Source organism: Barbus barbus (genome assembly GCF_936440315.1).
Source record: "Barbus barbus genome assembly, chromosome: 19".
NCBI lineage: Eukaryota > Metazoa > Chordata > Actinopteri > Cypriniformes > Cyprinidae > Barbus > Barbus barbus.
In genome coordinates this window covers 10,436,519-10,451,305 of record NC_136747.1, presented here as the reverse complement: position 1 = coordinate 10,451,305, position 14,787 = coordinate 10,436,519, and the positions used below count along the sequence as shown (strand labels likewise).

General features: G+C 37.3%; 1 protein-coding gene and 1 pseudogene across 2 annotated transcripts in view; both read left to right on the top strand.

Moving 5' to 3' along the window:
* The first annotated feature begins 232 nt into the window (after nucleotides 1-232).
* LOC306885090 (protein L-Myc-1b) lies at nucleotides 233-4,723 on the top strand. Its single transcript, XM_079441425.1, has 3 exons — nucleotides 233-613; nucleotides 1,107-1,690; nucleotides 2,605-4,723. Exons 2-3 carry the CDS (start codon nucleotides 1,132-1,134, stop codon nucleotides 3,249-3,251), a joined length of 1,206 nt encoding a protein of 401 aa, XP_079297551.1. The 5' UTR covers nucleotides 233-613; nucleotides 1,107-1,131; the 3' UTR covers nucleotides 3,252-4,723.
* A 2,592-nt stretch (nucleotides 4,724-7,315) lies between these two features.
* The window catches only part of LOC306885778 (tRNA dimethylallyltransferase-like), a 55,423-nt pseudogene continuing 47,951 nt past the window's right edge, over nucleotides 7,316-14,787 (top strand). The window contains exon 1 of the transcript XR_013785934.1: nucleotides 7,316-7,465. The product of XR_013785934.1 is annotated as a tRNA dimethylallyltransferase-like (transcript). The remainder of the gene's footprint in view (nucleotides 7,466-14,787) is intronic.

Sequence of the window (14,787 nt, the reverse complement as noted above, 5' to 3'; positions counted from 1 at the left end):
ATTTTCATATTTAATTCTTGCGTATTTCAATTGGTTGTTGAGCTGATAAAGAGTACATCAACTTAAAAGTGTCTCCCACTCTGAAACAGCAAAGTATATAAAACACATTGTTTCAATCATCTTCAGAATTTATCCAGAGACACTCAAACGAACCTCTGCAGCAGATCCTGTCGCTTTAAGCGTGGGCGTGGTCAGCGCATTACGATCCGCCTTCTATGTAAATCCTCCCACTATATTGGCTGGGTGGGTAATATAGTGCGGTACTCGGTTCAGTTGTCCAGATGAGCGCGAGCCGCGGCTTGAGAAGGGGTCACACAGGCGCTATAAAGCACGCAGATAGAGAGAGAGAGAGAGAGAGAGAGAGAGAGACTGCAAAGTAGCAAACGTCCTCGAAACTCAACTTATAAACAACAGCCGGATAATACAAAGCCACACTTGAGAAACCCAACACAAGACAGGATTATTCAACACGCAGCTGATGACGCGTTCTTAACTTGTTGACATGAAAGCTTTTTGTGCAAAACATTTAGCTGGAGCTCACCGGTGAACCGCATCACCTTATTTTCGCGTCTCAAATGACATGCAGCATACTGGTTCCTGGCTCTGTGTTACGGTAAGTGTTTAAGCAAGGAGCGGCTCATTTATTTGGTTTATCTTAATCGTTTTTTGGGGGAATGTAAGGCATTTTACGACGAATAGAGCAATTCTTTGAGACAGTATTCACTCGTAGTAGTATATGCATTTACATGAAGCATGTTGTGTAATAGTAATAGAAGTATGTTGCGAAACTTCAAGTTTTGTACTGTATAGTGGACGTGCATGCAGACCAAATACTCTATATAGTATCGCGTTATCTGTTTGGCGTCTTTAATAATACATTTGCATGCGTATTTTAATAATTAATTCATCATTTATTTTATTTAAGATACATTTATATTCTTATTTTATTTATTAAAATGCTTGCAAGGGTACAAAAAACATTAAACTGTAATGATATATACCCGAAGCTCATTGAAAATAAAAATGAAGTGTTTTAGGTTCATTATCTCTAGGAGAGCACCATAAGATCGGATTGTTTTTAAAAGCGGATCAATTGTGGTTTTCAGATCTTGATCTCCGAGGAAACCACCAATGCCAGGAATCAGTGCAAACGCATCGCGAAATAAGAAGTGGGAGATGGAGGAATACGACCAATATCAGCACTATTTCTACGACGACCTAAACTTGGACGAGGACTTCTTTTTCAAATCAACCGCACCGAGTGAGGACATTTGGAAGAAATTCGAGCTCGTGCCAACCCCGCCCATGTCGCCCGTCAGGACGCTGGAAGGGACCGCTCCATCTCCAGGGGACAGGCTAGAGTGGATGTCCCAGTTCTTGGGGCAGGACGACGAGCAGGAGGGACAGTGTAAACTGAATGCTGAGGAGACTCTGGATAACTTGAGCTCCATCATTATTCAGGACTGTATGTGGAGCAGTTTCTCCGCCAGTCAGCAGCTGGAGAAAGTTGTCAGCGAGCGCTTGTCCTGCTCGGCGCAGTCGAAACTCTCCAGCAAGGCGCAGTGCGTCCCTGCGGACAACAGCTTGGTGACAGATTGCGTGGATCCAGCAGCTGTCCTTACCTTCCCCCTGAGCAGCAGCTGCAAGAAACAAGTGTCATCCGGGTCAGAATCTCGCACCGACTCCTCTGGTAAGCACGAGCCTGTTGACTTTTAGCGCTCCGTCGCGTTCACTCACTTATTTGTTGTGCAAGCTGTGTTGACGCCTCCTTTTGACACCTGGCGGATCCCAGCGTCTAGGATCATGCAGTGCAGTAGTTACCATTCATTTGTGCGTTAAGTAGAACTAAGCCAAAACCTTACATGCCTGAACAGAAAAGTTGCATTGGTGCCATGGCATTTAGGTTGGCATTTTATCTAGATTTCTGCTTAATATGTGTGGAATGTAATAGTGTGCTGAGCTTCCACATTCCTCAAGTGAAAGAAAAGGAGGAATTGTCTTACTTGTGGGTGGTGCCAGGCTGGCAGCAGCAGAAACCAATAATAAGGATGCTTGAATCCTAAAGTGTTCAGGGCCACTCAATTTGAATAAACAGTTAGTATCTGAAGCATTAGCATTGTAAGGGCACTTTTACCCAAAATGAAAATTCTGTATCATTTGTTAATGTCATTCCAAACCTGTTAGATTTTCTTTCTTCTGCAGAATACAGAAGATATTTTTAGAGTGTTGATGACAACAGGAGATTCCATTGACTTTTCATTGATTTTTTTTTTTTTTTTTAAATAGTGAATTTCTGTTTTTTTTGACATTGTGCATTGTCTCTGTGACCAAAGTAATTGCATAGTGAAATCAGAGTAGAGGGAACAGATGCTTCTCTTATCAAAATGCACATCAGAGGTGACTCCAAGTTCGTTATTGCGGTTCAAAGCCTCATTTACTTTCTCTTGTTGAGAATAGGGAACTAACAGAAACCTAAGACATTCTGAATGGAGTTTCTAACATGCTAGGATGGGTGAATGGAATGGTGTTGGACTTGGTAGGAAGTGGCGTTACACATGATGCATGTCTACAATCAATCTATATTTCTTTCTGTTGTTCTTTCAGATGATGAAGAGATTGATGTTGTGACGGTGGAACATAAACAGAACAAGTCACGCTTGGTCAACGCCCGCAAACCAGTGACCATCACGGTTCATGCAGACCCCTATGACCCTTGCATGAAGCGTTTCCACATCTCCATTCACCAGCAACAGCACAACTATGCTGCCCGCTCTCCCGACAGCTATCCTGAAGAGGAGCCGCCTCGCAAGAAGATCAGGCAAGAGACCTTGCAGCCACGATTGAGTTCCACACCCCAAACCCCAGAAAGAAAACCCCCCTCACCTTCCCCCTCAGTTTCTACCCCATCTCAGACTGTCTCCGCTTCTCCAACACACACATCCTACCACCTCAAATCCCAACCATCCAGCCCTCAGAGTTCGGACTGTGAAGACACAGACAAGCGTAAGACACACAACTTCTTGGAGCGGAAAAGACGCAATGACCTACGCTCCCGATTTCTGGCTCTACGGGATGAGATCCCAGGCCTGGTTGACTGTCCAAAGACACCTAAAGTTGTGATCTTGACCAAGGCCACAGAATACCTGCGTACGCTTCATGTCAGAGACAAACAGAAGGCCCAGGAAAAGAAGCAGCTGAAAAACAGGCAACAGCAGTTACTGCGGAGACTCGCTGAACTGAAACGTGCATAAACCTTCATAGTCCGGCCATATTTTCAATAGGAACTGTTTAGAACTGCATGTTATTTTATTATTATTATTTTTTTTTTTTTTCAAAAGTGGGATATTTAATTGAATGGACTCTATGTTTTGAGATTAGTTCTTCAATTTTTGTTCTTTGCACACTTGCCTTCGCAACAGGGGGAGATGTACTTGTGGAAGCTGTGGAACTGGTTCAGACATTTTCCAAAGAGGGTCATTATTTCTGGCTTTCATTTGAAATTTGAAGATTTAAACCGTGAATGTGTATCATCTTAAATTCTTTAGTGAAAGCTATAGTATTTGGGCGGGGAAGGATCATTTCATTCCTTTTATTAGCATGCCAAATTAGGCATTATTTGAAATGTAGCAATTTATATGCTTGTGTAATTGATCTTCTAAATCAACAAGCCCTTTTTGTGAGAGAATCTTGAATCTATCTGGGTAAATATATTTAAGGGTCTTTGATCAATGGGACCTCACCGTTAATAGTGCTTTGTCTAAATTAACCTAAATTTAAGGAGAGCTGCCATTGCCACATGATGACCGTGTAAGTTTAACAGACAGGAAGTTGCATCACTGTTTCTTTGTTGCATTGTGTTCCTTTTTTTTTTTTTTTTTTTTTCAGTTGTTGTATGTTATTGTTATCTTGAACATTCAGGACAGTGTCCAGCACCGCTTTGCATAAACTATGGCATATTCTTTGGACATATGTATATAATTGTAGTGGTGTACAGGAAATTGTGTAAAAAGAAATATGCCTGTCTTTTGAATATGAAAATCGGCACCGTTAATAGACTTTATTTTCTATTTCTCTGTCATTTGTCCTAAAACTTGGTTGGCCCACCTGCCTTCCCTAAGAGTATCTCAAAGTTTCTATTTTTGTTAAGAAAAGTAAAAAAACTACAACACTATCAACATTTCATTTTCATCACTAGCCACTTTATGCTGTTTTCACTGCCTACTCCCTTGTGTTCGGAAATTTCTTTGGCTTTTATGGCAGAAAATTGTTGAATGAATTTTGTACTAATTAAATTTTCTTACAGAATGAATTGTATAATTGTTTGACTTCTATTTAAATATAAAGTTGTACTGGTGGCATATGCTTACTTATCTCCAAATATGACCATGGAAATTCAAAGTTTATGCACATGGTCACTTGTGATGCAATTATTTGTAAAAAAATATATATAAATAAAAAGGCCATGTGCTTACAGCAATCACCACTGATTGATTGAGATGACTTTTGTTTGTACATTGAGCTTTGAAATTGGCCAGAAGGGTAAAATATGCATAAACCATCAGTAACCCGTTGTTTTTTTAGTTTACTTTTGTTCCTTGTTGTCAGGTGTCATAATGGGAGGAGAATGGCTGCAGCATTGTCTAAGCACTTTGTGTTCTGTACCTCATAAACCTATATACATAAACTCAAAATTGGGTAAACAAAATAAATTCAGTTCAAATCATGTCAGCATGCTTGTCTTTGTTAATTAGCATTTATTTCTACATACACCTGAAGCAATGAAAATTAAGTGTTTTAACAGAACAAAAGATAATTATTTGAAGTTAATAAATATTCTGTCATTTACTCACTCTCATATTGTTCCAAACAAGTATGATTTCCTTCTGTGGAACATAACTGGAGATGCTTCAGTCACCATTCAGCTTCTTTGTATAAAGAAGATGCAATGAAAGTGAATAGTGACTGAAGCCATGGTCACATTATTCTTTGAGCTTGCGAATTTTCTTCATACGCTGACCTTGAGCTCTGCAGTGTCTTTTTAAAAACTTAATTTCAACACATAAATAATAATACATCTAAAATGTAAAAAACAACAACAACATACAAGCTACTCCACTGTCCTTCAGCGCTGCAGTTTTACATTTTTGTTCTTTTAATTCAGCTACAAGATCATGCTCTATTGATCTGCTTTTAGAAAATAATGACATCACATTTGGGTGAACTGTCCCTTTAAGATTTTTGACAGTTCTTAAGTAATATCTGGATTAGAGGGGCAATCACTGGTTATGAAATGCACCACAACTGTTTAAACAGTATTATTGGCTCAGTTATGCTGGAAAATAGGGCAAAGTTTTACTATGCGTGGCATAAGAGCTATTTCACTCCATCAATACCTGTACGAGTGTGTGTGAACTCGATTTGATCGTTTCATTAGCGAGAGCCACTTTTAGTTGACACATCGTAGTGGCCTTCTTTGCCATGGCAACGATCATCTCTCTTTTCCTTGGTGCAGAAAGCTCAGTTGCCATGGAGACGGAAGAGAGCTATTCATACTCATGTTCTTCCGGAAGGTGGTCCCTCTAAGTTCCAGTGTTGTCAAAGCAAAAAAACAATTAAACGATTAAAACTGGGTCAACAGAGCTGTGTAAATTACCTACAAATGGCAAATTACAGATTACATTATGAAAAACTGTAACAAGTTTAGGTAAGGTATTCGGAGTACTTTTTAGATAACTTTTAAATTACTTTTTTGATCTAACTTGTTTTAAACTTACAATTAAAAAAAGCAAAGAGAAAAAAATATAACCCTTTTTTTATATCAATATTATTGAATATTATTGACTGTCCAAAGACACCTAAAGTTGTGATCTTGACCAAGGCCACAGAATACCTGCGTACGCTTCATGTCAGAGACAAACAGAAGGCCCAGGAAAAGAAGCAGCTGAAAAACAGGCAACAGCAGTTACTGCGGAGACTCGCTGAACTGAAACGTGCATAAACCTTCATAGTCCGGCCATATTTTCAATAGGAACTGTTTAGAACTGCATGTTATTTTATTATTATTATAATTTTTTTTTTCAAAAGTGGAATTTCCCAAACTGGGCTTAATTGAAAAACTGCAGTGGTTTTGTGAGTTGATACAAATCTAATAATTAATTAATTCATAAAAATAAATGATTTAAACATTTGAAAACTACAAACAGAAATATTTACTTTCGATGTGACCATTTCGAACTGTAAACATGCAAATGTTTTGTTAAATTATTGAAATACTTTGAGATAGTTCAAGTAAATATATCATGTCAAAGGAGTTTGTTTTTTTCACCCAAATTTAGAAGCATGGTTTGCAAATTTATTTACATGACATTTACACAACCATTTGATATTGTGAATATAGTGAAAGCTAAGTGGTATGATTTTTAGAGAAGAAAATTTAAAAGAGAAAAAAGAAGATTCAGGGGTCAATCAATAAATTATTAACGATTTACTGCCATTGTGTGAATAATAAATTATGTAATCCATAAATACTACCCAGTTTTGTGGGCCAACTCATCAGATATGTGACCCTGGACCACAAAACCAGTCATAAAAGGGTCAACTTTTCAAAATTGAGATTTATACATCATCTGAAAGCTGAATAAATAATCGTTCCATTGATGTATGGATTGTTAGGATAGGATAATATATGGCCGAGATGCAACTATTTGAAAATCTGGAATCTGAAGGTGCAAAAAAATCTAAATATTGAGAAAATCGCCTTTAAAGTTGTCCAAATGAAGTCCTTAGCAATGCATATTACTAATCAAAAATGAATAATTAGGAAGAATCAATAAATTATGAATAATTTAATGTCATTTTGTGGATAATATGTAGTTATGTAAGCCATAAAAATACCTGATTACGAACATTTTAAAATGTAATATAATCTAATTACAAGTAAATGAATTAAGAAATTAATTTACTACCCAGCACTGCTAGCACAATGTTATTAAAATTAACAGGATTTTGAATGTATTAGTGATGAAAATCTGAACATTTTTAAACATATTTACTAGATTCTTCCGTGTTTGCAACAAGCAGTTACATTTTATTGTCCATATATATTACAATTCCTGTTTTCCAAGCACTTTTTGTTCGATTGTTGAACTTTTGTTCTATTTCTGAATGAAACACCCTTGCCTCACCGTACCTGCTAAAATCGAATCCTTCAATCCCGTTCCTATGGAAACAGTTTTAGTTGCTGGGAAACAGTTCCCGCCTCCATTGAGAACTCACCGCGCATGCTCAGATCATTCTACAGCCCTGAGAGGTTGCTGTCATGGCGGCCGCCACGCGTGTGCTCCAGAAAGGCATCAGCCCGTCTTTAGTGGTGATTTTAGGAGCTACGGGAACTGGTAAATCCAAACTGGCTATCGAGATCGGGAAAAGGCTTAATGGGGAAATTCTAAGCGCCGATTCCATGCAGGTGAGTTAAGCGATCCGCTGCTTTATCTGTCAAACAGGGAAGCACGTGAAAGGGCATTGCGATTAATAAATGACAGGTCATTATAAAACAGCAGCGCTGTAAAATTAAATATTTAATGCTTTATACTGGAACAGGATGATTTGGCAAGAAGCTTCGAATTGGTGTGGAATTAAATGCAGAAAGTTTTATATCGCATTAAACTAGAACATCAGTAGGCCCAAAGCATTTGGACTCCAAAATATCACTAATTCATCCCCCCCCCCCCGACAATAGGTTGGAGCAAACGTTGTTTAAACGTTTTGCATAGAGATTTTAGAGTTATTTTATTTCCTCGTGTCCACCACTGGTCGCCATTTTTGACAATGCTCCACGCGATCATAATTAATAAATTTGACATAAAGCCAAGATTAAAGTTGTGTCTACGGATCTCTGCCACTGGCATCACGTTTATGATAAGCAGCGTGTAATATCTGGTTTCATATTTTAGTTGATTTGGTAATTGGCCTTGCATGCATAAATAACCTAAAGATGATCATTGCTCAGTTTTCTGACTTGATTAATTTGATGGGTTTCATTAAATAGACAGAAGTCACCATGTGCAGTAGTTAGCTGGTAAATCTTAAATATTTGTTTGGTTATGTATGAATATTTCTGAGCAAAGCTGGAGATATCTTGAGCATGAGCACAATAGGGCATGTTGCATAACAGTAGGAATGGTGTCTGATAATTCCATTGCATCATCTGGTCGTTATAATATTTGGAGAAAGCTGTCCATTAGCATTCTTGTGAATCCCAGTGACATTTACTAACTGGCGCAGATATCTAGAGAAGTACACGATTAGGAAGTCTGCCATCTTTGTTGGTTGTATTGAGCAGTTCACTGTGAACTCAGGCAGCATATAGGCAAAATATATTTTGTTATTTTTAGAGCCCTCAAAAGACAATAAATCATATGTTAGTAGCAATATAGTGAAATATGTACTTAAATGTTGCAAGCAAAAATCAGATTACACCGATATTTTTGAGTGATAATCTGCGGAGAGAACATGCTTTTTAGTCCCACCAGGAATTAACAATTTTTGATTGATTTTGTGGTGGTAATTTTCAGACTTTTGTAGAAAATCTGTGATGTTATCTAACTAAGGTGTTATTAAAAACCGTTCTTCTGGACGGTGCACAAGCCGACCTGCTAAAATCAACAGTGTTGTCAAAGCAGCAAATGAAATTATTAAAACTGTGCCAACTCATCAGATATGTGAGTGAATCTCAAAGCTCTTTTTATCGCAAGGATATAGATACTAGTTTCACCATATTACTAGTAACTAGCACTACTAGAGAATCTAGTAGTCTACTAGCACTACAACTAGGATAGTTATTTTTGTTATTAAAAATGAGAACACGGAAGCATATTACAAACAATATGACAAAGATACAAATGAAATAAGAGTGCTTTTAAAGCTTTTTAGGTAGGTTTAGTATTCATGTACAGACATGATTGAATTGAATCTCTTTCCAGGAAAGTCTATTCACTCTGCGGCCATATTTGCAATGCCTCTGGGCAGTTATTTTCGGCATGCTAGACCAAGTGCTGTTTGCTTGAATGAGGAAATCCTGAGAAAAAACAAGAACATAATATAACGCTCACCACACTCAACGTATTTCAAATCAGCAACAAAACAGGAACTGCCCCATAAATGTTGTTTCTTATGCTTAAATGGCATTAAAAAAAGCTTAATTTTGGGGCTGTACCAGAGAATCATTCTGATGATTATTCCATGCTCCTCCCTCAAACGTCCATTCTGGGAGTATGTATGTTTGGTGAGAGGCTTCAAAATTCACTTTGTTAACAACAAACGCCTGTGTACAGCTATCCACTGTAATTACAACAGTGAATTCCTCTCACTTAACTGTAGGGATCTCCAAAAATGAACAAAAATATACAAAACTGCATACAGTTACTGTGTACTAGTGTAGGATAACGATCTACATTTGTATTATGTGAAATATGAGGTTTGAATCAGATTTGAATATGACTTGTGGCTTGTTAGTTCCTCAGTATGAGTAGAAGCTCATTGGTCACTGCCGATGACGATTTCAAATGTGTTGGACATGCACTACTTGCACACTGTAGCTTTACTTTGTGTATGCAAATGCATTGTGGTTTACTCAGACTTGCCTGGTTCCCTCGAGTTCTGTATTGTTCTTGCAAATATTGAGAACTGGAACGAGGCTTTACTTGTGTACTTAGTTTTAATACCAGATCATCCAGCTCTTTGCAGCTATGACCAGGTGAAATAGCTGAGGTACTGCATTCTCTACCAAGTCTGTGTCAGTAACAGATGAAAAGGCTTTGGCTGCATGGAACCCTTTTGTGCTCTCAGGAAGCAAGGGAACTCAGGGGGTGGGCTTAGTGAAGGTTTGATCCCACATTTGCATATAGGCTTGTCTATTATTCTCTGTAGAAAATGACTTTTCTGCTGTTGAATTTGGGTCAGTTTAATTGTACATTAAAGCTTCATTCAGGATGTGGAAATTTGCCCTATTCCCAAAGCTGAACTGGGTGTAGTTCATGTATTTTATGGCTTGAAAGTGTGTCAGGACATGCGATTAAGAACTCTAACGTATGTGTAAAATTATGATAATTTTCTCAGATAATTACGTATTCTTTATAAATCCAGCACATAGATTACATCATTGGCAAAGTATTCTTAGGTCGATTGCTCTATGTAACTTTTCTTAGAAATTTGATGTCTATCCTTAGAAATTTGACAAGCAATTTTGTATAAGTGTCTAGCCTTTTTTTGGCTATTCCATAACTGCTTTATTAGTTGTGTTTGCCAAGTCAAGCATCTTTACTGTTATTGCACACTCCCTAATCATTAATATTACATTTCTGTGTGTGTCCTGCACGTTTAGGCTATGGACATAAATGTTACCTCAAATTGTGTGGCTTGTTGAAGAGAGATGTGATTTGACTTATGATATTTGCCTGGTTGGATGCTAAATAATCTTATAATTCAGGGAGAGACATAAGCCATATTTAGAGACAAGAATATCATAGAGATTTGGATAGGGCTCCAAGATTTGGGGAAAAAGTTTTCAGTTTCTCTGTCTAGTTTTGCTGTGCTTATTTGTAGGGGTGCACAATATGGCCCAAACATTTGTGATTATGTATCAATATGATTTAATTATAATAATAATAACAACAAAAATAATAATTAGAGATATACCGATATGTCGATTTGCCGATATTTTTCCCGATATTTAAGCATTTGACCATAATCGGATATCGGTTTTGTAATATTGAATTTTCCGATAAACGCCACCATCTTGTGGGTGTTTTAAGAATTGCGCGCAGGATCGCCATTACAGCGCATCTGAGAGGAGACGAGACAACGGTGTGCACAGTTAAAGTATTACTTGCTTTGCTGTAATTAGTAAACTTTAACATAACCGCCATTACTGCACAAATTAGATGTGATACATATGCTTGATATGTAGTTTATGCAGCTTGACTCTAATAAATTCACGAGTCACGAAAGATAATTCGTCAAGTCCTATCACAATAAAGACGTAACTTTGCATGAATTAAATAATACATCCATGAATGAGCGCAAGTTGGAAGTAAACGCGCTGAATTTAATTATCTCTCTGTTGTAAGAAATGCTCAAGCACGGCCACCGCATTAACTTTTAAAAAGATTCAGTTGATTAAAACACCGTAATTATATAAACATTTACTACATAACCATTAATTCGCTAATAAACATCCAAGTTAACACAACTCTATAGAAATTAATTATTTATTATTTCGCAGTTTAGTTCTGTGTAAATGCATAGATAAACAGCGCTTTGACAGCAGGTATTTCATAATTTAGAACGACAAAACATTATTAATAATTCTGATATAACATACCAGTTGAGAAATGCAATAAAATACAATGTTTTGTTTGTTACATTCCAATATTCCAGAGAATATTATTCAGTTATTTAACATTATCCAGCGAAATATTCTTTACTCTTTAGCCTATTAAACAGCTTATAAATCAAATAAAACTAGTTTAAAATGAAGTATTACATTTCTGCAAAGTCGATATGACTCTTGTCTTTAATTTAATTTCTCCATTTGAAAACATTAGACATTATACATTTATTTTGCTTATTGTTAACATTAGTGTTGCTTCTGATGCTTTTTATAAATATAATTTTTTAAGATGACTGAAAGTGGAAAAACCAAAGTGAAGTATGGACTTACTTCACTCAGTCTTTGCCAGGGCTGGCAGTTTGCACAGAATGCCAAATGAATGTGAGCATGGGATCAAAATCTAAAACAACAAAAAAATACCTCCCACCTGTGAACCCACCTAAAGATACATCACTCAACTATCTTTGAAGAGGCAAAGAAAAAAAGAGATGCTGAAGAGGAAAATATATCAAGCCACATTCAAGCTTCTCTTCCTATGATGTTTGATAAGCAGACAAAGTGGAAGACATCTGATGTCCGCTCAAAAAAAACTGGATAGACTGATTACAGAAATGATTGCTATACAGACAATCAGCCTTTCAACTTTGTTGAAAATAAAGGCTTCCAGAGCCTCATGGCTACTGCAGAACCAAGATATACTCTAAAGAGTGAGAAGTTCTACAGAACAGAGGTGTTCCCCAGTATTCACAACAGTATCGTCGAGAAGGTTAAAGCACTGCTAAAACCTGATAAAGCAGGTTATAACTTAGCTTTTACCACAGACTGCTGGTCCGGTACAAGTGAATCCCTCATGATTCTCACATGCCATTTCATTGATGATCAATGGATTCGCAGACAAGTAATTCTAAACACAAAAGCAATGACTGGATCACACACTGGGGAGTACATTAGTGAGATGTTCTTGGGACTGCTGGAAAATGGGAAATTGACAGACAGAGTGGTTCTTGTTCTCAGGGACAGTGGTGCTAACATTGTCAAAGGTATGAGAATTGCTGAACTCCCTGACATGAGCTGCAGTGCCGACATATTACAGCTTGTTGTCAATGATGGCCTCAACTCACAAAGAGCTGTCCAAAATATTCTGTCAGTGCTGAGAAGCTGTGCTACCCATTTTAATCATTCATTACTAGCCAAACAGCGTTTAGCAGTGATCCTCATTCAGGCTGTGCCAACCCGGTGGAATTCCACCTTGCACATGCTGGTCAGGATGCTAGAGCAAAAAAGGGCTTTGAACATATATGCCAGTGAGCATGGTGGGTTCACTAGCCTGAGTGCTGAGCAGTGGAATATTGTCAGTAATCTTATTGACACCCTTTCTCCAGTGGAAGAGGTCACTCTTAAGATGAGCCACTATGAAAGTTCAGCATCATGCATCATCCCATCTGTCAAAGTTCTGAAGATGTTGCTCCACAGCCAAGGTCCCTCCTCTCATGGGATTACAACAATGAGACAGGAGATGCTGGAGAGTCTCTCCAGACAGTTTTCAAAAGTGGAGGAGGTGAAATGTGCAGTCCTTGCCTGTCTTCTGGATCCAAGATACAAGGCACATGCCTTTTCATCTGACACCACACTGTCAAATGCAAAAGAGTGGCTTGAGGAGGAGACCGAGAGCTTAGAGCAAGACAATGCACAAACCACATAATGTGAAGAAACACAGTCAGTTGATTCTAGCACCCTTTCAAAAAGGCCCCGGACAGAAGAAAACCAGAAGAAAATGATTGATGAGATGTATGACACTATTCTTGGTGCTACCTCTGAAGTTGCTGTGTCTAGCCTTGAAAGAGAGCTTTAGCAATACCTTCTGGAACCAGTAAAATGAGAAAAGGTTCCCTATTCTTGCTGCTCTGTCAAGAAAGTTTCTTTGCCCCCCACCTTCTTCGGTGCCCAGTGAGAGAGTCTTCAGTGAAGTCGGAGCCATTTATGAAAACAAACAAAGCAGGCTTATGGGACAGAATGCTGAAAGCTACACTACAACTTAGTTCTGCTCAACTGGGAGTATTAAGCTAAATTAAAATAGCAATGCTGTTTTTTCAGGTGGTTTAGATTGTTTTATTTATTTTTAATTGGTGAGAATTACTTTTATGTACTTTTATTTTACCTGTTTTTTTTTTTTGTTTGTTGTTTTACCTCATCAAAGATTTTATTTTTAAATAAAAACGGTTTAGTAACAGTGCACTTTTTTTTTTATTTTTTGCACTCTCAGACACCTCTATTTATTGGTGTATAAATACGATTTGCTTTGTTTTCTATGCAAGGAGGGAGTGATTGTTATAAATAAAATGGTTTGTTCAGTTCAGTGATGTTGTAATCATTGTGTCAAAAACAGAAGTATAACAGTAAATAAATATCGGTTATTGGACACATAAGCAAACATCGGCAAATTATCGGTATCGGTTCTAAAATAAAAATAAAAAATCAATATCGGTCGATCACTAATAATAATAATAACGATGATGATGATAATAATAACTAAATAAAAGACCGGAACGGGAACATTACTATTGTAAGATTTTACTGTAAAATAAATCGTATTTAAATTATATAATAAAAATAATGATAATTTTTTACAGCACAACTTTCAAATTACAATTCTAATATTCTAAAATTCTTAAATTCTTAATTTTCAAACTTTAAACCATTAAGCTTTCAATTTGATGAATACCACAGGGAGCATCTAAAATTAGTCTTTTATTAAGTTTTTTAATTGACTATAAGCACTTCTAATTCCAAGTTTGGGAAGATGATTTGTGCTCAAATGCACATTATAAAAACCTCAAAAACAACATGCAGCGATGAGTAACTGAACTGAGCCATTCTGAGATACTGAAAACACTGGATCATGAACGGATAAACACTATAAAACACTATTTAGTAGCTCATAGATTCACTCTAAAACGTTCAGCACATATTTATTTAATTAAATTTCTGCCTTTATTTGATAATCACACTTATTTTGAATGCTCTAGAATACTCTAGCAGTGCCCTTTGTCGACTTTTACAAAGGCAAGCGTCACTCATATTTTCCATAGACAATTTGAACCTTTAGTTGTCCTTCCCTTATGCGGCCTCCTTGAGGATGTATTGCTCTATTGAGAGTGGCATGGCTGTCACCTGGTGCAGTTAATTGGGTTACGCTAATAAAATTCCTTCCCTTGTGCTGCACTGCAGTCACATCCACTGCTATCACACTGAGCTGCAAGCTGGCTCCATGAGAGAGAGACAATGAGAGCTTTGGATTGACCCAGCAGCAGTAAATGTGTGCTTGGTGTATCTTTAGAGTATATTGAAAAGTATTGCATTTGTTCATAGATAGTAAATGCATGTTTGTGCAAGAGTGA